Here is a 25,467-nt window from a genome sequence, read left to right as displayed (position 1 = left end):
AACGTTATACATTGAATAACATTCTCATTACGTTAGTCGAACGATTACTTTGTCGATATTTCGTTTAAGTGTGTACACACTGTTTTTTTTTACATATTACAGCTGCCATCTCTAGAGTACACAGTTAATAGGCAACACTGTCGCTGACGTGTCTGTAAAAAATATCGAAGCTGAAACAGGCGGTGCAGGGCTATTTACTCGTTTTTTATTTATTATCCTATAGCATATAAGGCGCGTTTTACAACGCTACACAATATAGGACAATGCTTAAAATAGGTAAGCCATCATTTAACATTATAAATTAATGTCAAAGTCAATAGTCCCCCTCGTGTGTAAGCGGTATAAACGCCGGCATAGGCGCTGTCGCTGTCTCGTTCTCTGTCACACTTGCCGGCGTCGACGTTGACTGCGTTTTTACAACTTGGCCAACACATTTTTCAACAGTATTATAATAATTTTTGCATTTGTTACGACAGCTTTTACACTCCTATGCGTACTATGCGCCGCTGCAACGACTTGGAGTGCGCGCACCGTCGATAGCCATTTAGGCCCAAAGGATCTCACCCGCCTGCAAAAAGTCTTTGTTGATGGCCTAAGTTCCAACGATCTGCAAGCCATTTTCTTTGCCAGTCTTAACATTGAGACAACCGATGCTGCGACAAAGGAAACGCTGTGCCAAAAGATTGTAGCGCTGCATGCAGAATCCAAACTAAATGTAAGTATATATAAATACAGATGAGTTTTGTTTATTTTACCCTTTGGCACACTTGCAGAACTTTGAAAAAGACTACTACCTAATTGGTGCCAACAAAAATCTGCGCTGCACAACAAAGCTCGCTGAATCAGTGCTGTCTAAGGTATACAGCTCGCTGGATTCGGAACTGGCAACTACACAGGAGATTTACTACCGTTTAGCTACGCATAAAGCACTGGGCGTTCAGGTTAGCGAGGCAGCTCAGGCGAAAATTGTAAAACGTTTGCAGGAGGTGCTGAAGAAGGATGATACACTCAGCGGTCTGGGCTATGCATTTAATGTGGCTATCCAACTAGGCCCCAGTGCCAGTTTCATCACCAATCGCATCGAGGACGCCATTGTTCAAGCTGACGAAGTTGATGGCCGACTGCTGCAATTCGAGGGTGGACTAAGCATCACAGCCTTGATACTAAACGGCGTTTTTGGCGTGTCGAAGACTTTTGAGAAGCCAGCACCTGTTACAGCCGAACAAGCTGTTAAATTTGCCAACTATTTACTGAGCCGTCGCTCGGTGCAAACCGCAAAAGGAGCCCATGTGCTAATTGAGGCGTTAAAAACAATCAGTAGTGCGGATAAAATATCACCCATCTGCGTACAGCTTATTGGAAATGGACAGCTTGAAGCCCAGTCGCCGACTCTTAACGTAGCTATTGTTGATTTACTTGGCAAACCCCTTTCCCCAGCCGTGGCCAGCCTCAGTGCCAAGATTAGTGTGAAGAAAGATAGCTCTGTATTGGCAGAAAAGATTCAGTTAGTATCGAAGTCTTCAGACAAAACCACCTATGCTGCTGATTTGAGCAGCCTGAAGCCAGGTCGCGGCATCTACCAGGCAGAGTTGAACGGCGATGGTGTTTACAAACAAAAACTGCAATTCAAGGTACTCGGACGTGTCAAGGTACAAACTCTAGAGGTGGGCATTGCCGAATCAGATGCCAGTGCAGCCACGCGCAAGCAAAGCGTCAGCTATCCAAGTAAGCTAAAGGACACTCTCACAGCGGACAGCACACAGAAGCTGCTACTAAAAGCGCTGCTGGTTGATGAGGCCACCAGCAAACCAATTGCTGTGCATCAGGCATTTGTGCGTCTCCATGACCGGGAAACGGATAAAGAGATCATATTCGTAGCTGAACAGGATAGCAGCAAAGCTTACAAATTTGATATGGATGTGGGCAACCAGGGCAAGAATTTCAATTATCAAAATGGCTTGTATAACATTTATCTGACTATCGGTGATGCTTCGTTGTCCAACTCCTTCGATTGGCTATTGGCTGATGTTCAGCTGAAATTCAATCAGCCAGACAGAGGTAAGTGTAGCTGTTATTCTATAGTTAGTTTATTATCATTAAATTAAATACACTTTCAGATGTCAAGCCCACACATCAGAACGGGCCTTTGCCAGAGATTGTGCATCAATTCCGCGTGCCCGATAAGCGTCCGCCCCGCATTGTGTCGGATATCTTCACTGGCCTCTGTATAACGCCCCTTGTGCTGCTCTTTGTCTTCTGGGCAAAATTGGGCATCAATGTTTCTAACTTTACGCTGTCACCCAGCACAATTGGCTTCCATTTGGGCTTTGGGGGCATCTTGGCGCTCTTCTTCGTTTTTTGGCTGCAACTGAACATGTTCCAAACACTGCGCCTGCTCATACCAATCGCAGTATTTACATTCCTCTGTGGCAATCGCTTGTTGCGGCGTCTTTATGCACAACGCAACTCCAAGAATCCAGCTGGTGCTTCATAAGCGACATTGGGGAAGGCTTTAAGGCTGTGCTCTGTTCGGCATTCGATAAATAGATCAAAATTAGCCGGCATCAACAGCTGCTAATTAAGGAAAAGTGTTACAGTCACACTCTCTATCTAACAAACTATAATTAAAATCTTTAATAAAGCGTTTAGTGTAAGCTCTATTAAAAAACAAAACTTTGACTTCACATAAAATACCTTATACTTGAACTATACAAAGTTTGGGACGGAATGAACTATAAGGAGTCCAATCACACTAATCAAACACAGTATTAAATTTACTAATAAGGTTTAATAATATGTGCAAATACGACGACATAACAAGTATAGAAAAATAACAACATACTCCCTAGGAAAAAATATATACATAACATAATCTTACAGATTCGCCTTCATGAAGGGCTTCAAGTATTTGTGGAACGATTCGTTTACCGGCTCCTTGTTGAGCGGATTTTTCTTAACCGATTCGAAGATGTGATCATACACTTTGCCATCATATGCGCCCAATGCCGAATCCAACACGCGATCGTGCAAATCAAAGCTGTCGACCAAAGCAACAGCATTGGGGCGCAAACGCTTCAGGCAGCTCTCCAAACGCACTTCCAACTTGGTAACATCCTCAGCAGTCAACTCAATAAACTATAATTTTCGGTGGTTAATAATAACACTTTATCACATATCTTAACTAGATAAGATAGTGTCACTTACCCGTAAAAAGTCTCCAAGACGATTAAGACATGCATCGACTAGGTACAGCTCAAGCACAACCTTTAGCACGTCGGCAAGTGCTGGCGAGACTCGTTTCGATATAGCCATTAGCTCTGTGTACGCGGTTTGGGCCAAGAATGCGCGTCCGTGCAGCTAAAAGTCGAGATACAATTAATGTATAAAGAAAATTTATTCTGATTATTATTCCTGCTTACGTCTGCGGCGCTTGTCAAGAAAGTGCCGCTGAGGTTGGCGGCCACCTCCGTGCTGTTGCCTTGCCGGCGACGCTGCTCGATCTGCTCATAGGCGATGCGTGTTTTGCTGTATATAATTTTTTGATTAAATACGATATAAATTTACATATATAAAAAGGTTCTTACTTAGCCGCCACGAATTGGAATGCCTTCACAATTGAGTCTAACGAGCAATCGAAATTAACAAACTTTTTTAGCTTGATAGCCTCGTTAATATAGGCAACAGTGGGTACCAGTTGTTCACCGGCCAGGGCCTGACCATAGACCTTGACCAGATATCGTGCCGTCTGAAGCAGCATTACCGTGTTCTCGCCCTCGTATGTACACACAGCTGTGGTCATGCCATAGATAGCAGGAAAATTTGAGCAATCCATAAAGCCATGACCGCCGCAAGAGAGACGACATATCTCTACACCAGCTGATGCATCCGCGCTGCAAATGGCCTTCAAACAACAGGATAGAGCATGCATCTCTGGCAGGCGATTCAAGTTGCCATGCTCAATTTCGCCGGACAGCACATTGTACATGTTCCAAATAGCATCGCCCGCTATCTTAAACACAATGGCTTTAGATATCTGAGGGAATACCTTCAGCTGCTGTGTTGTATGGTCCATAATCTGAGGTTCTGGCTCCTTAGGATCAATGGGACTTTGTCGTCGAACTGCCGAATAACGTGTCGCAATGGTTGACGCCTTAGACAAGCTATGAGCAGTGTCTCTGATAAGTACACAACGTACAAACATCATGGTACCATAGGTGAGGACACTATTCTTGGGCGCCACGTAGGTGCCATCGGGCAGCACCTGTTGGTTCTTCATTAGCATATGATTCAGCGGAACACGCACATTCTTCAAACCCAGATAGCCATTGTTGACACCCTTCATGCTCAGCTTTGTGCCGATGTCGCCAATATCAATTCCTGGCATGGGCCGATGAGTATCCATGTCTCTTAGTTGCACAATAAAAGGAGCCAGACCACGAAACTCGCCTTTGGTGTACAGCTGTGCGACGACAACAGCATAGTTCGCCGTGTGACCCACTATGAATGTTCACGTTGAAGTCATTTGATATCGTTTATTTATCTGTTAGATACTTACAACCACCAGGCCACCATTTGTAGGCAGTCATCGTCGGCGTATTGATCACAAACTCTTGTGTGCTGGCATCGTAATCAGCACGCGTTTCCAATCCACGCAGAAAGGTGCCGTGTCCCAGTTCTGTTTGGGCATAGGTTCCAATTATTTCACAATCCCACGCCTTGGGCAACCACTCTACTTGCTGTTCCATGGTGCCCTGAAACAATTAATTCAGGATTAAGTCACCTCATAATTAATACAAAGTTAATCCTCACCTGACCCATAATTGTGGGCACAAACATGACGTAGTGAAGGGACATGGGATTGCCCTCCTTCAACAAGGCAGCGCCCAATGAACCGCCAAGCACAGCACTATTCAAATAGATATGAAATAGATATGAGATATATGAAATCAATGCTCTTCAAATATAAATATTTCAATACTTACGTATATGTATCTACGCCATCCTCGCCATCAGCACGCAGCTGGCGTATCTTCTCGCCAATAAGACAGGCCTTGCGTAAGCTGTCCTCATAGAGCTCCTTGTGGGACATATATGATGTAGGCAGATCATCTTTCAAAGCAGGATCGTCAAGAAACAGTTTCTCTGCAATCGATAGTACGTGAAGGTCGATAAAATTAACTCATAAATATTTTGTTAGCTTATCTACCATTCATTCCATCACCCATAAAGCGACCTACTGATTTTCTATTAATGGCTACAAGCGAATAATCCAAATCAGACTACTTAGATAAAGCTTATCATTAGAACAAACACCAACGACGTATAACATTCTTAACTACTGTTCAGTTATTTGATATATGGTACTTTAAAAGTTCATTCAAAGTCTACAATTCGCCGATAATGATATGGAAACAATTTAATTTTGGATGCTGAGCTTCGAGCAAAGTTCAATGACTTTGTGTACATTGTCCAGCTCACCTCGCTAATTTTTTGTTGTATTTAACATGAGGTAACGATTATTGCGTGTAAAATTTGCATAAATCGTTGGGGTTAAATACTGCGGCTGATTAATTTTGATTGAACAAAAAAGAGAAGATACAGATCACAACAAAGACGCCAAGAGGGCCGGTCAAGGGTTGCCAGAAAAGTTGCCAAGAAAAATAGATCATCAATTAGCGAAGTTCAAAAGTCAAATATCATGCAACAACTTTATTGCGTATTTAACATATTGTCGTTAGCTCCCATAGTATTTGCTTTGTCATGCTACTGCAGCAGCTTAATTGCGAAATGGCTTTGGGTACGCTAGAGCCTCGCTCTTTAAGTCAAGCTTATGAAAAAACCAGTTAATCGTACAGCGTAAATGTTGAGTACACATAAACGCGAGTCGACTTACCCAAGGCTTTCTTCTCTTTGTATTTCTCCTCGCCACCAGCCCAAAAAATTGAAAACTCTTTCGGTTCAAAGGTTGCTGTGTTACGCTCCTTTTGCAAATCTGGATTGACTTCCAATTCAGGCATTTTCTTGATATGCGACAACAACAACCACAACAAAAACGAGTTCAAATCAAGTTTTTTCTTAATAATTTTCTCTGGTAGCTACACACAAAGAAAACTTTCACGTTTGTCTTCCACGACGAGCGAGTACTAACTAAATATATTGTGGAACCAACCTCAATGTGTATAGCCTTTCAAAGCAGTTTATGCATACGGATGTTCGAGCGAATCTTATCTACTAGTCTCAGTGAACTTTAACCGTGTGCACTTTGAGAAATCAGAAAGTATGTAGTCATTTTTAGCTTCCACTTCTGCGAAAGATTATTAACGATAATTGTCATTAATCAACTTTTTGTTGTTGCGCCAGATGAACGGATACCTTTAATCTATTGTTGATAAATCCGTTACTGTTATTGTGTTGGGTTTTTTGCTTGTTTGCAATCAGCTGTCTGCCAGGGCTGCAGCTTGATAGACAGTGCAAACAGCGTTGCCAGATAGTTAACAAATTTGAATGTAAATTAAGTTTTCTGTTACTTTTGTTTAAATTTTATTAGCTACATTTGTACAACTTAGAACATAATTCTAATCTTTGGCTTAGTGAATTACATAACATACATACATACAGAGAATAGAATAAAATCACGGGTTTTAATACGATTTTCGGTTAGAACAAATATCAATGTAAATGCCTCCTATGTCAGTCTAAAGGCTATTCGCCTGACTGCTGGATATTGTAATGCCACGTTGATGTTGTCCCAAACCAGAAGATTCATAGGCACAGCAGCCATTGATACCGCGCGCCTGGTCCAATTGCAAACTACCCATTTCCGTGGGATACCAATGTCCATCGTGAAGCTGACCATAGTTAGAATCAGCTGCCATCTGAGGCTCATTGCGTGGTGTCTTTGAATACGATTGCATCTGTGAACTCTGCCAATCCATGCGCGTGGAGCTGAATGTCGGGTTGGAATTACCATTTCGATTGTGGCCATGTTGCAAGTGTTGATGGAACTCGAACGGCCAGCTCTGAAAAATTGATAAATAATTGGGAGGTGTTAATTTTAATATTTGAAACTGTAATCTCAAGTCTGAACTACAATGAGTTGTTAAAGGGTAACCGCACACAGCTATAAATGGAACAATATGACGACAGCGTCAGCGCCATTGTTTGTTTATACAATTTTGATTGTTTTTAGTGGCTCTTTGAGTGAAATGTTTTCATAGTTGAACAATAACATCGTCATTAACGTATCTATAAAAATATAAACAGACCAAAGACAAGAGACACTCATCGGCAGCCTGGGTTAACCAATGGGTAATGCATTGCTTTGCTATCTCTCTCTATCGCTCGCTCTGCCTATATGTCTCAATCTCTCCCTCTCTCGCTCTCTATATTTCCCAGCCCTCAACAGAGAGGCGGCGCGTGCGACTGAGCTAAATTAGGGTGACGTAGCTGTTTAGGAAGCTGCGCTACGATCCTGTCAAATGCAAACAAAACACTGCCACCATATGGGCACAAGACGCCGCCCGAATATAATATTTGCTCAACAATTTTCACGCATTCAACTTCAGTGAATGAATAAACAATTGCCTGTACGCTAATTGGTAGAATTTTTATATATTTCTGTGGGTAATTCCATAAAATAGGCCAATGCTTATAAATTCAATAGAGATAGGTAGATTCCATGATTTAGGCAAATTTTAGAAGAGAACAAAACCCATCTAGATCAGCAAACTTTAAATATAATAATTATATTATATTAAAATATGCAGAGTAAGGACTTCGAAATACTCTAAAATAAATATTTTCTGTTAATGTCTAGCTGATGCAGGGATCTTAGAGAATGTATGTGTAGAACATTCTAAGGGTTATAGAGCCTGCATTTAGCAAAGTCATATCTCATGTAGATCTGCACCAAAATTTGCTCCATCTGACGATATTTTCGAGCTGATTATAGGATATCTGTGATTCGAGCATTCGTGGGCTATAAAATGTTGATTTGTTTTAATTACATACTACGTACTGTTTAGCTAAGAGTGAGCAGACACGACAGTTTTCCCTTGCATGTCATTCATTCACTTTGGCTTGGCTTCAAAGTCGTGCCTCTTTAAAAATAACAAGAAATACTGGCGAAGAAATAACCAATGTTTCTCTCCTGTGCCGCACCTCTCGAGTCGCTCGCCACGAACTGTCGATGTCTCCGTGTGAGTCTGTCACTCATATTTAGTATTTTTGAAATTCACAAAAGTATCTGATTACAGGAAAGCCAGACGCAAACTGAAATCACAAAATGTGATTTGAGTTTTCTGTTGTTGTACTTCAAATTGGTAAGGCGGTTGGGGGCTCTACACCTACGTAAGGTACAGAAGTACTGCAACAGATGTTGCCCAACATAAATAAATATATGATTTTGGATGATGTTTATGCCAAGTTTAGAGCCGTCAAAAGAATATTGTAAAATTTAATGAAATCAAAATATAGAAGAATAGAAGAAAGTACTCCGACTTATTTTATATTTCGAAATGAGAATTCTTTAGAATAATAGTACAACTTTACCTTAGCTAAAGTAAGGATTACCGTTTCAGGTCCTCGATTTCACATTACAAAATTTCTATACAACATTTGATATGATATTTTAATTGGGTTAATTGCGATCTGTCGCACGTCTGACAAAAAACTGAATGGATTTTGAGGCTATCAACGCCGCCTTTCATAACTGCGAGCTGACACCTGTCACGGATTGACGCGGTCCAGCTGCAAGTACCAGCAGCTAGATGTGTGTATAAGAGTACATATATCCCATAAATATATACCCGTATATATGTATATTCCATTGCATGCAACACTAAGTGGTGCCACTGACATCACTTATACGCACCACAGGAACTGACACTAGCACTGTCACAGGTCGAAAGTTTACAGAGTTTGCAGTTGACACTTACCATGCCGAGTTGTCCTGCATTGTGAAAATTGAAATTGGTCGCCGTGCCGCCGGCTGAGCTGGCGCAATCTGTCGCTAGATTTCGCGTATCCAGCACATCGGCTAAGGAGGCAGCGGCAGCATTTGGATTGGCATTCGGACTGCCACTGCCCGTCTCGACAGCATTAATTAGCTGCTTAATGTAGAGTGTGGCCAAACGCAATGTGTCCAATTTCGAGAGCTTTGTGTCCGGCGGAATGTTAGGCAATTTGGTCTTCAAGCGGCCATACGCACTCGACAACACTCGCATGCGCATACGCTCCCTGGCATTGGCCGCATTCCGTTGCACCGGCGGCTGGGAACCTTAAGGAGTTGTTGAAGATAAGTTAACATAGCCAGGTGGAATAATTGCCATAATTGTGCTTACTATGTGAGCTGGCATCCTCATCGAAATCTTCATCGTACAATTCCAGTGGGCTGGAAGCGCGCTTTTTGCGTGGCATTAGATAATTTTTTTTCAATTAAAACACAAAATTTTCGCACACAACTTTGATGACACTTTTACTCAGATAAACTTAAGACTCACTATCTTAAACACTTATTTCAATATTTCCGAGTTTGATTTGTCTAGCTCGTCTTGTTTCAGATCGTTTAGTTCGAACCGTCTCGCAGCACTTATAAAACACATCTGAATATAGCGCTCGGAAGATCTTCCTTTTTACACACATACAGATTCTCCTCGTTCTCACTCTCTCCGATCTCTGGCTGTCTCTTGCTCTCATCATATTGCCTATTTTTGGCACTTGTAGGCGTGCCCCTGCTCCGTAATAGTTCACTGCGGCTGCTACAATTGGTGGAAGCCGTAAACACATGGTGTGATCTGTGCTATCAGCGTGGCTGAGGGCGACACGAGATTGGTCCAGCTGGTAGCTGCTGCCGTTTCCTTGTTTACGCTATCCAAATTGAATCACTTTGTGTTTATCGGGCACACCTTATGTTTGGTGGCTCCTTACGAATATCTTAAGGATGCCAAAAGCGAGCCTAAAGCGTGCTAGAAGCAGCAGCTGGAACCACCTGGAACTAAATTTGATATCGTTGCCTAATCCACTGAGTTTGATTTGGATACGAACGACCCTGACAGCCCACGAGCCATTGACATAATGAGAAATTAATATCAAATTGATCCACTTTAAAGAAATTCAGTATTTTATCAAAAATAAAAAAGTTTGCTTGAAATCCAGAAATGATTTGAATCTTAATAGAAATCTTTAATCCACTTGGGAAATTTTAGTAAAGAGCTTAGTTTCTGTGTTAACGCATAGAGGCCAATGAGAAGGAATTCTCAAAAAATCGAATAGTTCAAGAAAGCAGATATCATGGATCCGGATCAGGATCCATAGCGGAAGTCTAGATTAAGTGTTTGGCGGATGTCAGGCTGTGGAGCAGCACATGGAGTGTGCGCAGCTGGCAGATGAGATGTGGTTAACCTTCCGAGCTGACCTCCAGCCGCTCCAATATAAAACTAGAAAATTAAGGACTCAATACATATAAAAAATACCACTAAAGTATAGTCAAAATGCGCCTTTTGAATTGGATACCCCCAAAGCCCATAATTAAAACCCAGCTAAACTCTTCCTAGAAACTAGTTTCCCAACTGGTGAAAGGTAGAAGCCTCTTCTCTTACATTCACTCTCCATCACACTAAGAGCGTGCAGACGGACCCATTCAAGTGCCCAGAGAAAGTCATAAATTATGTTGCACTCGGCTCAATTGTTCGGAGAAAGGAGATCGAAGTGCACAAAGACTGTCTGCCCGAATGTCTGCGGTTAACAGTTCAATTAATTTTGTTATGCAACTATTATGACATAATGTGTGAGGTTCCTCGAACATCTCGTAATACAATATGAGACGAGAATGCAGCAGACACGCTGTCGCCGTATCCTTAGAGTGGCTATAGAATAGTCAGACTGGACAATTGAATTAGGGGCCAGGGCCAAGACTAGCTAGACATCAACTTCCATGCCCATTCCCCATTTACTTTATATTAAAATACTTAAGTCTTGTATTCAAAATGTGTTTTAAAACTTTTCTAAGTACATGCTCCATATAAATAATCATATATAAAAAATACTGTGATCCTGAATGGGTAGACCAAGGGTACTTCTACGCCTCATTAACCTGGCCCTGTGCGGTCTCAATGGTTACAGTGGATGCTGTATTCGATGTGTTGAAGTGAGAGGCGATCAGCTCTTCCAGCTCGTAGTCAAACTTAAATATGGAACGAATATCACTTTGGAGGCGACACACGACGCCAGCAGAGCCAATGTTCCAGTTCCAGCAGATCATTTCACAGTTAAGTGCCTTAAGATCGCCGCAGAGTGATATTATGTTCTACATAAGAAATGATTAGAATTCGATTTGAAGTTGGGCTTGGTTCATTTAAGGCAATCTATGCTTACCATAGCCACTGTGTAATCTATGGAATTAATTTCCTGGCCCTTGATCACCACCAAATGTATTTTACAATCCTGCTCATTAATGAATGCCACAACTTTCTCCTTGAGGTACTCGGCCGAGGCATAGTCCAGTTTCTGTTTGACGTCGACCAGAGCAACTTCATGGCCATTGATCTAGAGGGGGAAGTAGAATACATTTGATGGACAACTGTTGGAAAGCTGCTTACCTTCTCAAGCGTTATGTGCACTTGCGGTCGAGCACTGCTGTAGAGTATATAGATGAGGTTGGCCAGAATGCCACAGACTATGCCGTACTCCAAGCTCCAAAATAGGCAGGTCACGATTGTCACCACAAAGGGAAAGAGATCGCGTTCTATAAAAAGGATATATATATTCAATACTGTGCTTGGAATAGGCCTGCTCCACTCACTTTTTGACCTCCACATATCTGAAATTCTCTCCAGCTCTACTAGAGATATCATAGCTGCTATGATGAGCGCTGCCAGCGTCGTTTTGGGTATAAAGTAAAATGTTTGGGTGAGAAAGGCGAGAGCCAATAGCACAAGAGTACCCGTCACAGCGCCTCCTAGGGGGGTTCTCACCCCGCTGGCATTGTTGACGGCCGTGCGGGTAAAGGAACCTGTCACAGGCATGGAGAGCACAAAGCTACCCATGATATTGCACATGCCCAGGGCGATCATCTCCTGCGAGGCATCCACAATTTTGCCCTTGGCTAAAAGTATATCATAAACTCAAAATCAGGCAAGATTAAATGCCTTGTAACTACTTACAGAACGCCTTGGATATGGCCACAATCTCGAGTATGGCTATCATTGGAATAGATGCCAAGGATGCACCCACTGTGCTTATCATATCTCCGAAGGACACGTACTCCCCATCGACAGTTGTGCTGAAGGGCGGCAATCGAAATGGTGGAACTCCCGCTGTGATATTGCCCGTCACCCGGAATGGCTGATTGCCATCTCGACTGAGTATGTAGGCCAGGAAAGTGCCAAATATGACGGCCAATGCATTGCGCGACAGAGACAAATACTTCCAGACCAACCTGTTGCCCCACTTGATCTTTGTCAATTGCTGCAGAAGCGCAAAAATAGATTAGCAGATGAGTGCCTCCTTAGAGATTAGAATTACCTTCATGAGCAGCAGAAAGACCAAAGTTGCAGCGCCCAGCAATGCGTCCCAGAGTCTGATCGAGGACAGATGCGTAAAGAAATGCTTCCACGAGGGCAGCAAATCATTCGAGGGACCTGTGAAGCAAGGAGTTTTCAAACATTTGCTTTCATTTCTATATTTGACTTAGTCTAATGAGATGATAGAGTTCTTGTTCCTACTTGAATCTCCTTTCGTAATATAACTATAAAGTTCAATGCAATTTGTGCACATTTGAATGCTTGAACAATTCTGTTGATATTTGAATTTGGATAGATAAGAAGTGCGGGCTATAAAAGTACTTCACGAACTGCCTGGTCTCCGTTACTTATCTCTGCTTTCGACTGCAACTCAGCTATTTAATATTGCAATTATCATATGCAATACACTTAGAAGCTCTCCTTTAATTGCTGTATATAAGAGTCTTACTAGCTATATGATTCCCTACCTAATATATTGGGCACTTGATATTTTGGCAGATATACGAGCTGCCATAATTCTAGTAATCACTTTAAATTCGACAATTCTCAGCTGATTAGACGATAAGAATTGTGAATTGTGAAATGTAAAGCTTACCCTTGAGGCCAACGAGATTGTTGATCTGTGCACTGCCAATGGTGGTGGCTGCGGCCATTGTAAATCCAGTTATAACGGGAATCGATATGAAGCGCACCAGCACGCCCATATTTAGCAGGCCCAACACTAGAATAATCGACCCCGCCAAGAAGCAAACGAGCACCGCATAATCCGGACTAATCGTGGCATACTGATTGACCATCAGAGCCATAATGGCCGTCGTGGCTGTAAGCGATGTCTTCATGAGCCAAGTCTACAATTTATATGCGGATCAGGTGCAGTAAAGACTCACCAATGGTCACATCCTTGCAGGAACCGAACACAATGTATGTAAAGCAGCCCATGAATGCCGAGTAGAGGCCATATTGCGGCTCCAGTCCAGCCACTACGCCATAGGCGATGGCCTGAGGTATGGTTGTCAAGCCGACCGTGAAGCCGGCTATGAAATCCTGCACCACATATGCCGAACGGTAATGTGGCAGCCAGCGCAGTATTGGGAATTTTCCGGTAATGGTCGAGGGCCGGCACAACTTTCGTCCACTCTCTCCGATAAGAGCGCCCACGTTCGGCAACTGCTCGCGGTAGAGATTCTCTACGAGTCACAAATCCATTAGTGACTATAACATGTTTACGACCTGCCCCCCAACTATTAAGTCATAAATTCGAACCATTTGAAAATCTGGCCTGGTAGCAACGGACTCGGACAACATTGGAGGCCGCCAGTACAGCAGAGATAAGCGTGTTTTTATTTTCATATAAACGAGCTTGTTTTTTGAGTAAGTCACGTATATACTTATCTCCAACTGAATGAACAGGCGAAACCTTTTAAAACTTGAATTAGAAAGTGCTTTAGTTGTTACTTCTATTATTAGTATTATATATTATTATGAGTTTTTCGGAAATTCCACGCTCATAAACTTCGAGATAAAGCTGCGATTGAACTTCAATATAATACAACGGCTATATAAGCAAGTATCTATATATAGCTATCTTGCATACATTTCTATTGAATTCAAGAACCTTTAGTCTGATATGAACTGAACGGATATATATTAGAGAAAGAAAGAAAATGTTTGTTTTAAGTCTAGTTTAGGCTCTTTGAAGCCATCTCTAATCCGAATCCGGAAAATTGAAATTTCGTATTTCGTCTTTTGTAATTAAGAGCTTTATTTTTAAATTGAAATTTCTCACATTATTGTCTCAGCGATCAATTGAGAGATCGCCTTTTGTTGTTCAATTTACAGCCGAAAGATTTTCAATTGATTGTCGCGCGCTTTCTAACCAGCCGTGAAGAAGTCAAAAACAAGTATCAGATGAGGCGGGGAATTCCAATTCCAATTCCAATTTCCCTGCTCACCTGTTGCCCGTATTTGAAATGAAATTCATTACCTTCATTGTCACCAGCTCTCATAGCGTCGTTGCAAGCTCAACGATTTTTATAAGATTATTATTTTTTCTCGTCTTTTATATATATATATAAATTAATTTTTTATTTCTCAGTTTTAGTATCAGGTTCGGTGCTTATTTCCGCGTTAAATTACAAAGTTAAGCGAACGTTCGCTCTGTGCGACGCTCCGGACTTGAATGACGCTCTAATCGCTTGCCCGCGGGCTCGACTGGGCCCAGACTGTGTGCAAACACACACACCCACACACACACACTCGCATACACACACTCATGCACACTCATGAGCTATATATGATTTGCGATTTGATTATCATCTTATCGCTTTATAGCGAATTACAATTATTACGACTTCGCTGATAACGGGAATTCCAATTCAAAGTTGGCTTAAAGACAAATGGCAATTAAGTTCTAATTAAATATAAATTATTTTATTTATTTAATTCGATTACAGTCTCGCTGCTCTGCCAGATCTTGAGATTGTCCGAATTTTGGAGAGCGCCCGTTGCGATCAGATTCAATTTTGGATGACAATCGGTGCAAAGGACCTCATGTGTGTGCGCATGCAGCTTCTGGGCGAGCTCCTTGCTCTGCAGACTCCAGATGTACAACGAATCATCCTCGCTGCCCGACACGATCCACATGCCCGCCGTAACGGAAAAGTTAACGGAGATGCAATACTTGAGATTCGTGTGACCCTTGTAGATGCGTAAGCATTTCGGCTTCTGAAAGTTCCACAGCTTTATCTGGCTGTTCAAATAGGCGGCGAGTATATACCTGCCGTTCGGCGCAAACTTCACATAGCCCACTGGCGAATTGTCTTCGTCGATGAGCGTCTTCAGCACTTGGCCGCTGATGGTGTCCCAAATGCGAACAAGTCCATCAAAGCTGCCGGTCACAAAGAGCGATCCATCACGGTTAAAGTCCACAGATGAAATGGGATCCATGTGAGCGAGTATCATATTCAGTGCCTTGCCATTGCGCACATCCCACAGTCGTACGGTGCAATCGAAGCTGGTCGAGGCGATCAGATTCGCCTGCGGATTGATGATGCAGGAAAACACATATCCATTGTGGCCTACCATTGTCTTTTGGCACTGGCCAGTAAGTGGATCCCACATCTTGACAGTCTTGTCATCGCTGCAGCTGACCAAGAATTTGCCATCGGGCGCCCAGGCCACGTCATTGATGCCCAATGAATGGCTTGTCATTGTCTTGAGCAGCTGAGCCGTGGCCATGTCCCACATATTGAGTAATCCATCGGTCGATGCACTGATCAACCACTCACCACCAGGACAAAAGCGAACCGCGGTAGTCGGACGCTGATGTCCCTCGAACGTGTACTTCAGCTCATATCCCGGCGACACTCCCTCGATTTTGTTGTTGACTACAGTTTTCTCCTCGATGTTTGGCTCCTTAAATGGCAGTGGCATCTTAAAAAGCTGCTCCACACTGCTACTAGCCAAGTCAGCCCCGCCGAACAATGTGTTCGGCAATTCTGAAGGGTCTGCATAAACCAACTCCATGTTCAAAACATCATCAGGAATCGACATGATGCTCCCTATATATATCAACAATTGAAATACAAATTTGCACACTGTGAACCACAGTTCGACTGTTCAGTTTATAAAAAGCTCCGCCGATATGCTTTTGCCTTGTAACTGAATTTTAAAATTTATGAAAGGGCAACACTTAGGACTTTGTCAGTGAATTTCATATAATGAAAGGGCAACACTTAACAGGCAGGGAACACGATAAACGTAATCTGTAATACAAGCAGGCTCTGCTTCATTCAGAATCCAGGGCTGCAATTGAAGCGCTTTGTAATCAAATTTCATATGACAGCAGGGCAACACTAAACACTTCTAAAGGCTCTGCTCCTTGAAGAGCGTGTAGCAGAAAGTTCTTAAAAATCAAATTAAGTTCATATATGTCATGGGAAGCAGAGATTTGATCCAATTCAAGGGTATCGCATTGCCAGTTACTTGACTCTCAGAAGCCCCGCCCGATAAAAGACATTCAGAGCTATGTAAACAATCGTAATTATTTTGTTGCCCGTGACAGTTAAGGCGTCTTGTTTACCCAATTTGTTGGTAGTGCCGAGCCAGACATGTTAAAAAAACATTAAACAAGTCAATTGACAAGAAGTTATGCGCCAAAGCTGCAGACAGAAAGTCAGTGAACTGCTAAAAAATCGTTTGTTTATATAAATAAAAGTTGATGGGGTATGTTGAACAAATGCTTTGAAATAAACTTATTCATAACTAAATTTAAATACTTAAAATACTTATTTGACTTTGAAGAAGGATGCAATACTTTTGCTACCCTTGGCGCCTTTAGCCAGACTCTTCTCCTTAGCCGTCAGGCTGCGCTCCTTAAGCGGTGCAGGTGTAATTGGTGGTGAAGTGATACTCTCCTTATTATCATCACTGTCCAGCAGGCTGCTATTCCTTAACTGCGTTCCAACATCTTCACCATTGGCGAGTTTTATTTTCTTACTATTCGCAGTTGCTTGGCCTTGCTGAGATTTTCGCTTCTTTGCCGTGGCACTTTCCTCGACTAGCGCCTGGATCTCGCTTGGTATTTCCAGATAACGCGTTAATTCATCATGCAAGCCCGCATCCAAGTAGCGACCCACGTAGTCACAAGCCATGCGCATGTAATCCGTTTCCTTAACATCATTCTCGTCAACAATCTTTTCGCTGCGCACATAATTCTGCGACTTGGCGCCCAGTCCGCAGTGCACTTGCTTTGCCTTGAGCACGGACACAACTTGTCGTGTCTTCAGAGCAAGCCACGCTAACGTCCGATCTTTGTTGTATTTGTAGAAGATTAGCTCACCAGAGGTCTTCACATCGGCCACGCACTTCAGACTCTCAGCGTTTATGAATTTGGTTAGAAGACGATTTGTGCTGCCATTAGCCTCGTCTACACTAATGCTGTCTAGCGACATTGCACGCTGGGTGCAGTGTTTTCGGAGATGGTACAGTGCAAGAAACGTTGGATCTATTGGCGTCGTCATGTATGTGCGTCCATTGGAGCAGACTTCATTATTTAGTAACCAGCTGCGTCGTGGCTCTGCGTACTCCAGCACCTCCATTACTTCCCGGTCCTGCGTTATAAACAAGGCCGGTTGCCCTTTGCCAGGATGATAGAATCGCTCCAGGCACATTCGCTGATCGCCTTCTATGTTGAGTAACTTTTCGGATATGTAGAACACTTTCTTGATGCTACACACTTTTTGTTGCTGTGGCGCCGCATCGGGGTCAACCTTGGGTTTTGCGGATCGTGTTGCACTTTTAACCATATCAAAATCTATATATTCATAAAAGCAAGAGATCCCGCCTTTATTGATGTTTATATCTTACACTCGTGTTACTAGAGCTGCCACCTTTCTAAAAAGATCTCGTTACATTAGCAGTATTATCGATATTACAATGAGAAATAAGTCGATATATTGTAGATAGTATCTCTATTACTTTTAATCGATAGAACTATTATTCGATATAGTCTACCCAACCAACTCTAGCTTCGAAATAGTTGGCAATGTGATAATAATTTTTAATTCAGTTGGCAACACGCAAACAAGCGTCTTTAAGTTGAACCGCCAAAAGTGACGAACAAATTAAAACAAAAACATTTAATAATACCAGTTTGTAATATTATGGAGAGAGAAGAGGTTAATAGACGCGAGATGCGCTCCTTTTTAATGCCTCGCGATCCCAGCATTGATCGTCGTTTTCGGCCTCGCCCTAACAAACAACTGCGACTCTTCGACGAGGTGCTCGTCGAAACCAGTGATAGCTCCACCGACTGTTCAGACACGGAATCAGAGTACACGAAAACCGGCGATGAAGGTGGCTCAATAGATAGCGAGATTGAGACTGGGCCGCAAGTATTTCTACGTCTGCGTCCTGTTGAATCTCCGTCCAAATTATACGTAATCTCCGACTGTGGCAATGTGTTGATCACTAGCGCCGCCACCAACGAGTACAGCAGCAACAATGTTAACCGCATGGAGAAGCACTACAGCTTCACCAACATATTCGATAGTCAAGTTGGCCAGCGGGATATATACGACAAATGTGTGGGTCCACGCATTATAGACGAAGAATGCGTTACTATCATGGCTTATGGTACATCTGGATCGGGTAAAACCTATACGCTGCTTGGTACGTAGTCAGAAGTCCTGTTATCAGTCAGAATCCACATTCATGTTTAGTTTGATTGACTACACACTAGGTGACAGTGTTAGGGCTGGCATTATACCACGCGCTCTGGAACACATATTTACCCTATATAACAAGCAGGTGTATACGGCGGCCAAGCTGAAGCTTATTAATGCCCGAATGGTAATCCTGGAAGACGATGTCACAATAAAAGAAATGCAAATACGCCGCCAGTTGTTGGCGCTGTGCCCGGATATGCAGGCTCAACACCAGCGCCTAAAACAAGTTATCCATGGCGATCACGAATTTGAGGAGAAACCGGCCGAGGAAGTCTCTGTCATGATTTGGGTGTCATTTGTCGAAATATACAACGAACTCGTCTACGATTTGCTGACGTTACCTCCACGTCAACAAAATCTGGAGGCTCGACGCAAAAATCTAAAGATCGTTTGCAATAAGGGTCAAGTCTTCATCAAGGGCCTGACCAGCATATTTGTACGAAGCAGCGAGGAAGCTTTGAAATTGCTACGACTGGGACAGCAGCGTCTAACGTACGCTTCCACGGCCGTTAATACCAACTCTAGTCGTTCCCACTGCGTCTTCACAGTGGACGTGCTGAAATACCACCGGACGGGCATGACCACTCAAAACACATATAAATTCTGCGATCTTGCCGGCTCGGAGCGAGTGGACAAAACGGGCACGATCGGTTCACGCTTGAAAGAGGCCCAAAGCATCAATACATCACTAATGGTATTGGGTCGTTGCCTGGACGCGGCCAGTTCAATAAAGAAGAAGGCCAATGCGGATGTCATACCATATCGGGACTCGAAACTAACAATGCTGCTGCAGGCCGCTCTGCTGGGCAAGGAACGTTTGGCCATGATTGTAACAGTAACGCCGCTGGATAAATATTACGAGGAGAATCTCAATGTGCTCAGTTTTGCCTCGATTGCCAAGAATATATTATTCAAGCAGCAGCTAGTGAAGCAGCACAACACGCGCTACTCGCTATTCGCTGAATACAGCCAGACTGGAGAGTCAGCCGATAGGGAATATATCAGTCAACTGGAGGCTCAGAACATAAGGTAAAGTAGACATGGATTTTAGCTGTTGTTAAATTGAGATTTATATGCATTATTTACCTGGCAGCCTGCGTGCGGAGATCGATCGGTTGAACTATGATATTGTGCTGAAGCTGCAGCTGCAGGAGGAGAAGCTGCGCAAGGAGTTGACAGACACATTCCAGACGACCATACACACGAATCTGAAACAATGCGAGGAACGGCAGGAGAAGAAGATCGCAATGCTCAATCGGGAATTCGAAGCAAAGGTTTGTCTCACTTTATTCTGCCCTTATTGGCGACTATGAAAACTTATTGTACACTTGAATAGATTGCATCGATCAAGCGCAAATATGAGGAACAGATCGAGGACTTGCAGGACGAAATCGAGGAACTGAAATCCCCTAATAGCGATATAGAGATAATTGATGACGAATAGTTGATATATTCACCGATCTTGAAATCATGTTGTGCGTGTTCGTCCGTGTTTTTTGAACTTGCTGCGTTTTCAAAAATTTATGTTAACTGTTTAAGTATTTGCTATTTGTTATTAATTAATTAAATACAACAAATTTGCTCAATTTTAAACACTTTTTGCAAAAGCATTTTTATTCAAATTTCTCATATTTTTACTGCATTTTACTTGTTTTCTTCGATGACTTTCATCATCTTTAAATTTTATATATCGTCTTGGTTTTTAATAAGTAGGTATTTTTCCTTTTCTTTTCTATATGTTTATAATTAGGAGTTTTTCATTTTATTTTCATGGAATTACATATATATATATATATATTTATATATATATATATATATATACATATATATATATACATATATATATATGTCTGTTCTATCTGTGTGTGTATAGGTTGTGTGTGTGTGTATGTAGCTTGGGTCTAAAAAAATGATATTTAATTAAAAAAAAATACATAATTATTATTTATGTAATTAATTTCTCATTTAGCAAAAATGTGCAAAATCGAGTATTTATTATAAATTTTGAATTCTGTTTCATTTGCTTAAAGGTTTGTTTTTCTTTTTGTTCGAGTTTCGCCTTGTAAACTTGCATTTTGTTTTGTTTTTAATTCGTACTGGCTAAAAATTTAGTACTATAAAAGGTTATATATTTCAAGGTTTCATTTTTGTTTTCTCATACTATTCATCATATTTTCTTTTGGGATTTTGTTTCTCTTTCTCTTATTCTTGATTTTCTTTTTAAGTTAAATTCTGCAAAAGCAATTAAGTTTTGGTTTTATTACAATTAATGATAAAAATACACATATGTCGCATTTGCTTTGCAAACGAAAAGTTTCATATTCATTTTTTGTTTTGTTTTTGTTTTTTTGTACATTTTGCATTAATATTTTTGTTTTTGTTTACTTTTCTCTAAATTCATATTGCGTGTGTGTGTGTAAATACTAATACTATCAATTTCCTGTAAATTATAAATTTTGTTTTTATTTTTAGCTCTACTTAGCTGACAAAAATTGTTAGCAACGCTTTTCTCTTGCTCATTTTCATTTTCCTTTTTTAACTCGAAACGGAAATTGTAAATTAATTGTTACATAATAAATTATTGTAGATGTGTGTATATTTATGCAATTCTTAAGGTTTCGCATTTTATTACATTACTATATATTTCAATTGTTTTTCGTTTTGCAGTTGTCTGTTTTTCTTTTCTTTTCTTTTTTAACTATACAAATTGTTTGCGAGTTTAGTTATTTTATGGGGGACTTTTACTTTTGCTTTTGAGTTTGCTTTTTTCCTTCTTTTTGAAACATGTTTAAAAATTAAGCTCAATAATCTTAAAATATATTTATGTTTTATTTGCCATTTTCCACTTCCATTTTCTCTTTTTCCGGTTAATTTGTAAATGTGCTGAGCTTGTTTACACGCTTGTTATTTGCCATAATTTCCATTTTATATTTATATATATGTGTGTGTGAATATGTTTTTCTAAAAAGTTTTAAGCATTCGCATTTGTGTGTGTGTGGGAGTGTGTATTTGGTACACGTACATTTATTATTTATCTTTGAAATCATATCGTTTACAGTTTTTGCTGCTGTCTGGTGTTAAATGTTTGAATAGGTCGTTAGCTACTTTGAAACAATTTACAATAAATTACAAAAATGTTTTGTAATTGTTACAAATTTAATTTAATACTCATTTTCTCATTGTAAATTGCAATTGCACACAAGAGTTTCCCTCGTGCTCCCATATTTTTTCTTTAAGGTTTCCTCAAATTTCTTTTCATTTTTTAATTAGCATTAGTTAGGATGTGTGTGTGTGTGAGTATTATTATAAACGCTTTTAAACTACAGCGTATAATATATATTTTTTTTAATTTTTTGTTTTTTTTTTATGTTTTTTTTTGCCTTTATATACGTAAAGTGGGTGCTTTAATTGTTTATAGAATTTTACATCAATCGTGTAGTTTGTTTTAATATATATAGTATGTGTGTAAATATTCATTATTTGCCCATGACTTGACTCGACATGGTAGCTATATATTTGTTTCGACGCTTGCCTAGAATTCACTTGCTAATTGCGTGAGTTTCTTTTATTATTATTTAGTAAGTAATTTAATGTATTTAGAAGTATGCGTACGCATTCTGTTCGTGAAGCTAGAAGCTGCTTATCATTTTTAATTTTACTTTTTATTTACTTTTTACTTCGGCTTCTGCTCTTTAAATTCAACAAGAGACAAACATCTAATCGAAAGAAAGTTAAAGAAAAACTAGCGAATTATTATTTGTTTTGCATTTGTTATAATAGATTTCATTTTAAGTTCTAATATTTGGAAATCTATGTGTGTGAATTCCTTATTTTTCCATTTGAATAAGAGTGTGAAAGTGAGTGTGTGGGTTGCCTACACCTAAATGTGTGTGTGTGTGTGTTGTCTCTTCTGTGCTTGCTGTGTATTGCATTTGTTTTTAATCTTTTGCTTGATGCAGAATACAATTTCACATAAATATCTCTATATATATATATATATATATATATATATAATTATATATACATATATAGAAGATATAGGTATGTTGTGTGTGTGTGTATATATTGTATGTTATGTGTGAGCGGCGATCGGGGGACTCTAAATAAACTTCTTGTTACTTTCGCATCTAACGCAACAGCGTTTAGATCCGTCCGTTCCGTTGCCAATTTTTAGTAATAAAATATTTGACCGGCCTTCTGACGTTTGCGCTCCTCCAGCTTGCGATTGATCTCCTGCTGCCGCTCAGCCTTGCTGAGCGCTCGTGCCACATATAAGAACTTGTTGTCGCCCAACTGCTTGCCGTGTAGCCCAATGACGGCGGCCAGCGCCGATTGTGGACTCTCGAAAGCCACGAATCCAAAACGGCGCGAACGTCCCTCCTCGTCCAGCATCAACTGTAAGTGAAATTCAAATTAATAATAGCAATTAAAATGACAACAATTGCTTGCTGCTGCCCAGTTGTAGCAAACCTTTGTTGCGGCCCAACGACAATCAGTTAGTTAATTCTTTAGGGCGGGCATGCGCAGCAGTTGGCCGGAGCGCGGGCTAAGAGAGAGAGAGCATGAGCGAGAGCTATGAGCTGCGTTTTCTTAAGAGATGACAAAGTGTGCCACATGGTTTATCTGCAGCTCTAGCTCTCACTTCTTACTCCCCCACACTCCCGCTACCGCCACCGCCCTGGCATTGGCCTGCCTGCGCTAAAATATGTCCGCAAAAAAGCGAACAAACAACATTAGAGTAGACGCACCTTGTGACTGGTAATGCGGCCATAGGGCTCGAACATTTCACGCAAATGCTGCTCGGTGAACTCCTCGCTGAGATTCTTCACGTACAGATTCTTAAAATGGGTTGCCTTCTCCTGTTCGCGATCTCGTCGCGGTATAAACTTGACCACATGCACCTTCTGGTTATTGCATAGCATTCCATTGACCTTCTCGATGGCCGCTCGAGCGGCTTCCTCCGAATCGAAGTGCACAAAGCCATATCCACGCGAATTTCCATCCTCATCCTTGGCCACATTACAATTCAAAATGTTGCCAAACGCTGAGAACGTATCGTACACCGCCTTGTTGTCAATCGAACGCTCCAAGTTCTTAATGTAAATCTTTCCGCTATCCGGCGAACTATTGCTGCTGCCGCTGCTGCCACTGGCCAGGGCACCACTCGAATGCGATGAGGTGGATGTGTGCCCGGCATTCAAGGAGTTATGTCCATGTCGTCCCAGCACAGCAGCAGCAGCCAAATGATTGCTAGCCGCATGACCGCCCCCAACGCCGTGGCTCAGGTGCCCAGTTGCTGCGGCATGATGATGCAGCTGCTGCTGATGGTGGGCAGCAGCGGCGGCCAGCGTATGATGATTGAGCGCCGGCTGCTGCTGATGATAGTTAGCCGGATTTCCACGGAACGTCATCGAATTGACGAACATTATGGCTGGCTGTTTGTGGTGGAGCGTGGTGGCAGCTAATAGGGTGCAGGTGCTGTAAGGTGGTGTGTGCTGGCTGTGGCTGAGAATTTTGACGGTCTTCGGCAGCGCGCTGACTTTTCTCGTTATTTTCTATGGTTATTATTGTTGTTGTTGTTGTTGTTGTTGCTGCTGCAGTATATGTTGTTGTCGTTGTTGTTTTTGTTTTTTATTATTATTTTCGCTTGCCTCGTTTTGTTATCGCTTGGCGCCGTTGCGTTGCGTTGCGTTTGTGTTTGCGTTTACGTTGCGTTTCGGTTTTGCTTCTGCTTTCAAATTATTTTCGGCTTCAATTGAAAATGCAAATACAACAACATACAAAAATACCAATTGCAAACAGGCAGGCAGGCAGAAAATGTACTCACCAGGTTCTGCTCAATTCACACACACGTTTCCCCGTCCACAGCAAATACGAAAATCCGCGTTGTTCTCTGAAAAAATCGTTTTTCTCTCACCCAGACTCTAGCTCTTTTTCACCGTTCTCTCTCTATCTATCTCTCTCTTTCACACTATCTCTCTTTTTGTACTTTTTCTGGGACTTTCACTTTTGGCTTGCTCGGGCTTACCCTACACACGTACACGTTGCAAACAAAGAGATGCGTCTTATTCTACGTTACAGCAATAAAAAACGTAACTACTTCGGCGTTTTTTTATAGTTTAATGTAGTAAGTGTTTAATAAAAAAAATCTATATGTTTCTGCCGAGACCTATAGGGATGTGTACAGTGTGACCGCGAGCGGCCAACGTGAAAAATACACTGGATTCAATTGAAAAAATACTAAAGCTGTATTTCGATTTAACAATACGAAATTTTAGGAATACGATATCGATAAGTGCTCATCAATTTATTATCATGATTTTGTAAGGATAGTCCCAGAAGCACTTAGCGCGGACTATTTAAATAATTAGAGAACTATATTATATATTTGTAAAAAAAACATATATGTACACATAACGGGAGCACAACTGACACCACATTTTCCTTTGAAACACGAATTGCAACATGCTTTCAAACAAAACTTCAGCTCATACGAATTGACGAATGGATCAAAATGCTAAAATGTATGAAACTTTAACGAATTAATGATATTTTTCTAAGGAACATCAGTTTTTAGGAATTATTAAGATTTTCTATTCAGCAGGGCACAAATTATCGCGACTCGACTGTATGTACATACATATGTATCACCGCAAGGTGATATGGCTTAGATAACTGGAAACCAACAATAGTTTTTTTTTTTCAAAACAGTAAAACAT

At 41.3% G+C, this 25,467-nt stretch overlaps 8 protein-coding genes across 10 annotated transcripts; 2 read left to right on the top strand and 6 right to left on the bottom strand.

Annotated features, from left to right (window-relative positions):
- Window positions 1-115: 115 nt before the first annotated feature.
- LOC111605354 (dolichyl-diphosphooligosaccharide--protein glycosyltransferase subunit 2) lies at window positions 116-2,653 on the top strand. The gene is made up of 4 exons (XM_023323831.2): window positions 116-276; window positions 477-715; window positions 774-2,058; window positions 2,118-2,653. Exons 1-4 carry the CDS (start codon window positions 264-266, stop codon window positions 2,492-2,494), a joined length of 1,914 nt encoding a protein of 637 aa, XP_023179599.2. The 5' UTR covers window positions 116-263; the 3' UTR covers window positions 2,495-2,653.
- A 100-nt stretch (window positions 2,654-2,753) lies between these two features.
- Window positions 2,754-6,030, bottom strand: LOC111605353 (probable peroxisomal acyl-coenzyme A oxidase 1). The gene is made up of 8 exons (XM_023323830.2): window positions 5,894-6,030; window positions 4,983-5,142; window positions 4,810-4,906; window positions 4,556-4,751; window positions 3,585-4,497; window positions 3,420-3,525; window positions 3,205-3,357; window positions 2,754-3,135 (listed from the first exon to the last, which is right to left on the bottom strand). The coding sequence occupies exons 1-8, from the start codon at window positions 6,015-6,017 to the stop codon at window positions 2,875-2,877; spliced, it is 2,010 nt and encodes a 669-aa protein (XP_023179598.1). The 5' UTR covers window positions 6,018-6,030; the 3' UTR covers window positions 2,754-2,874.
- Window positions 6,031-6,502: 472 nt separating this feature from the next.
- Window positions 6,503-9,582, bottom strand: LOC111605355 (neurogenic differentiation factor 1). 3 transcript variants are annotated; one of them, XM_023323832.2, is made up of 3 exons: window positions 9,342-9,582; window positions 8,937-9,277; window positions 6,503-7,019 (listed from the first exon to the last, which is right to left on the bottom strand). In XM_023323832.2, exons 1-3 carry the CDS (start codon window positions 9,415-9,417, stop codon window positions 6,696-6,698), a joined length of 741 nt encoding a protein of 246 aa, XP_023179600.2. In that variant the 5' UTR covers window positions 9,418-9,582; the 3' UTR covers window positions 6,503-6,695. The 3 variants fall into 3 exon arrangements, 1 of the variants encoding a protein (XP_023179600.2); XR_002751797.2 differs by lacking the exons at window positions 8,937-9,277; window positions 9,342-9,582 and adding an exon at window positions 8,018-8,502 and having other exon boundaries at window positions 6,941-7,019; XR_002751798.2 differs by lacking the exons at window positions 6,503-7,019; window positions 8,937-9,277; window positions 9,342-9,582 and adding exons at window positions 7,816-7,956; window positions 8,018-8,502.
- A 1,413-nt stretch (window positions 9,583-10,995) lies between these two features.
- On the bottom strand, window positions 10,996-14,691 carry LOC111595618 (sodium-independent sulfate anion transporter). Its single transcript, XM_030225453.1, has 9 exons — window positions 14,506-14,691; window positions 13,409-13,708; window positions 13,117-13,341; window positions 12,523-12,638; window positions 12,162-12,465; window positions 11,801-12,103; window positions 11,598-11,743; window positions 11,374-11,544; window positions 10,996-11,305 (listed from the first exon to the last, which is right to left on the bottom strand). Exons 1-9 carry the CDS (start codon window positions 14,525-14,527, stop codon window positions 11,078-11,080), a joined length of 1,815 nt encoding a protein of 604 aa, XP_030081313.1. The 5' UTR covers window positions 14,528-14,691; the 3' UTR covers window positions 10,996-11,077.
- A 260-nt stretch (window positions 14,692-14,951) lies between these two features.
- On the bottom strand, window positions 14,952-16,248 carry LOC111595637 (WD repeat-containing protein 5). Its single transcript, XM_023309451.2, has one exon. The coding sequence runs from the start codon at window positions 16,071-16,073 to the stop codon at window positions 14,952-14,954; it is 1,122 nt and encodes a 373-aa protein (XP_023165219.1). The 5' UTR covers window positions 16,074-16,248.
- A 71-nt stretch (window positions 16,249-16,319) lies between these two features.
- On the bottom strand, window positions 16,320-17,949 carry LOC111595625 (ribonuclease H2 subunit B). Its single transcript, XM_023309435.2, has one exon. The coding sequence runs from the start codon at window positions 17,825-17,827 to the stop codon at window positions 16,808-16,810; it is 1,020 nt and encodes a 339-aa protein (XP_023165203.1). The 5' UTR covers window positions 17,828-17,949; the 3' UTR covers window positions 16,320-16,807.
- A 71-nt stretch (window positions 17,950-18,020) lies between these two features.
- On the top strand, window positions 18,021-20,334 carry LOC111595624 (kinesin-like protein subito). Its single transcript, XM_023309434.2, has 4 exons — window positions 18,021-18,692; window positions 18,763-19,777; window positions 19,842-20,022; window positions 20,085-20,334. Exons 1-4 carry the CDS (start codon window positions 18,185-18,187, stop codon window positions 20,190-20,192), a joined length of 1,812 nt encoding a protein of 603 aa, XP_023165202.1. The 5' UTR covers window positions 18,021-18,184; the 3' UTR covers window positions 20,193-20,334.
- Window positions 20,335-22,017: 1,683 nt separating this feature from the next.
- On the bottom strand, window positions 22,018-24,975 carry LOC111595607 (polyadenylate-binding protein). The gene is made up of 3 exons (XM_023309412.2): window positions 24,576-24,975; window positions 23,497-24,497; window positions 22,018-23,143 (listed from the first exon to the last, which is right to left on the bottom strand). Exons 2-3 carry the CDS (start codon window positions 24,172-24,174, stop codon window positions 22,919-22,921), a joined length of 903 nt encoding a protein of 300 aa, XP_023165180.1. The 5' UTR covers window positions 24,175-24,497; window positions 24,576-24,975; the 3' UTR covers window positions 22,018-22,918.
- Between the last annotated feature and the right edge of the window lie 492 nt (window positions 24,976-25,467).

Source organism: Drosophila hydei, unplaced genomic scaffold (assembly GCF_003285905.1).
Source record: "Drosophila hydei strain 15085-1641.00,03,60 unplaced genomic scaffold, DhydRS2 tig00008134-arrow-pilon, whole genome shotgun sequence".
In the NCBI taxonomy this organism is placed as follows: Eukaryota; Metazoa; Arthropoda; class Insecta; order Diptera; family Drosophilidae; genus Drosophila; species Drosophila hydei.
This window is presented reverse-complemented; position numbering and strand designations above follow the sequence as displayed.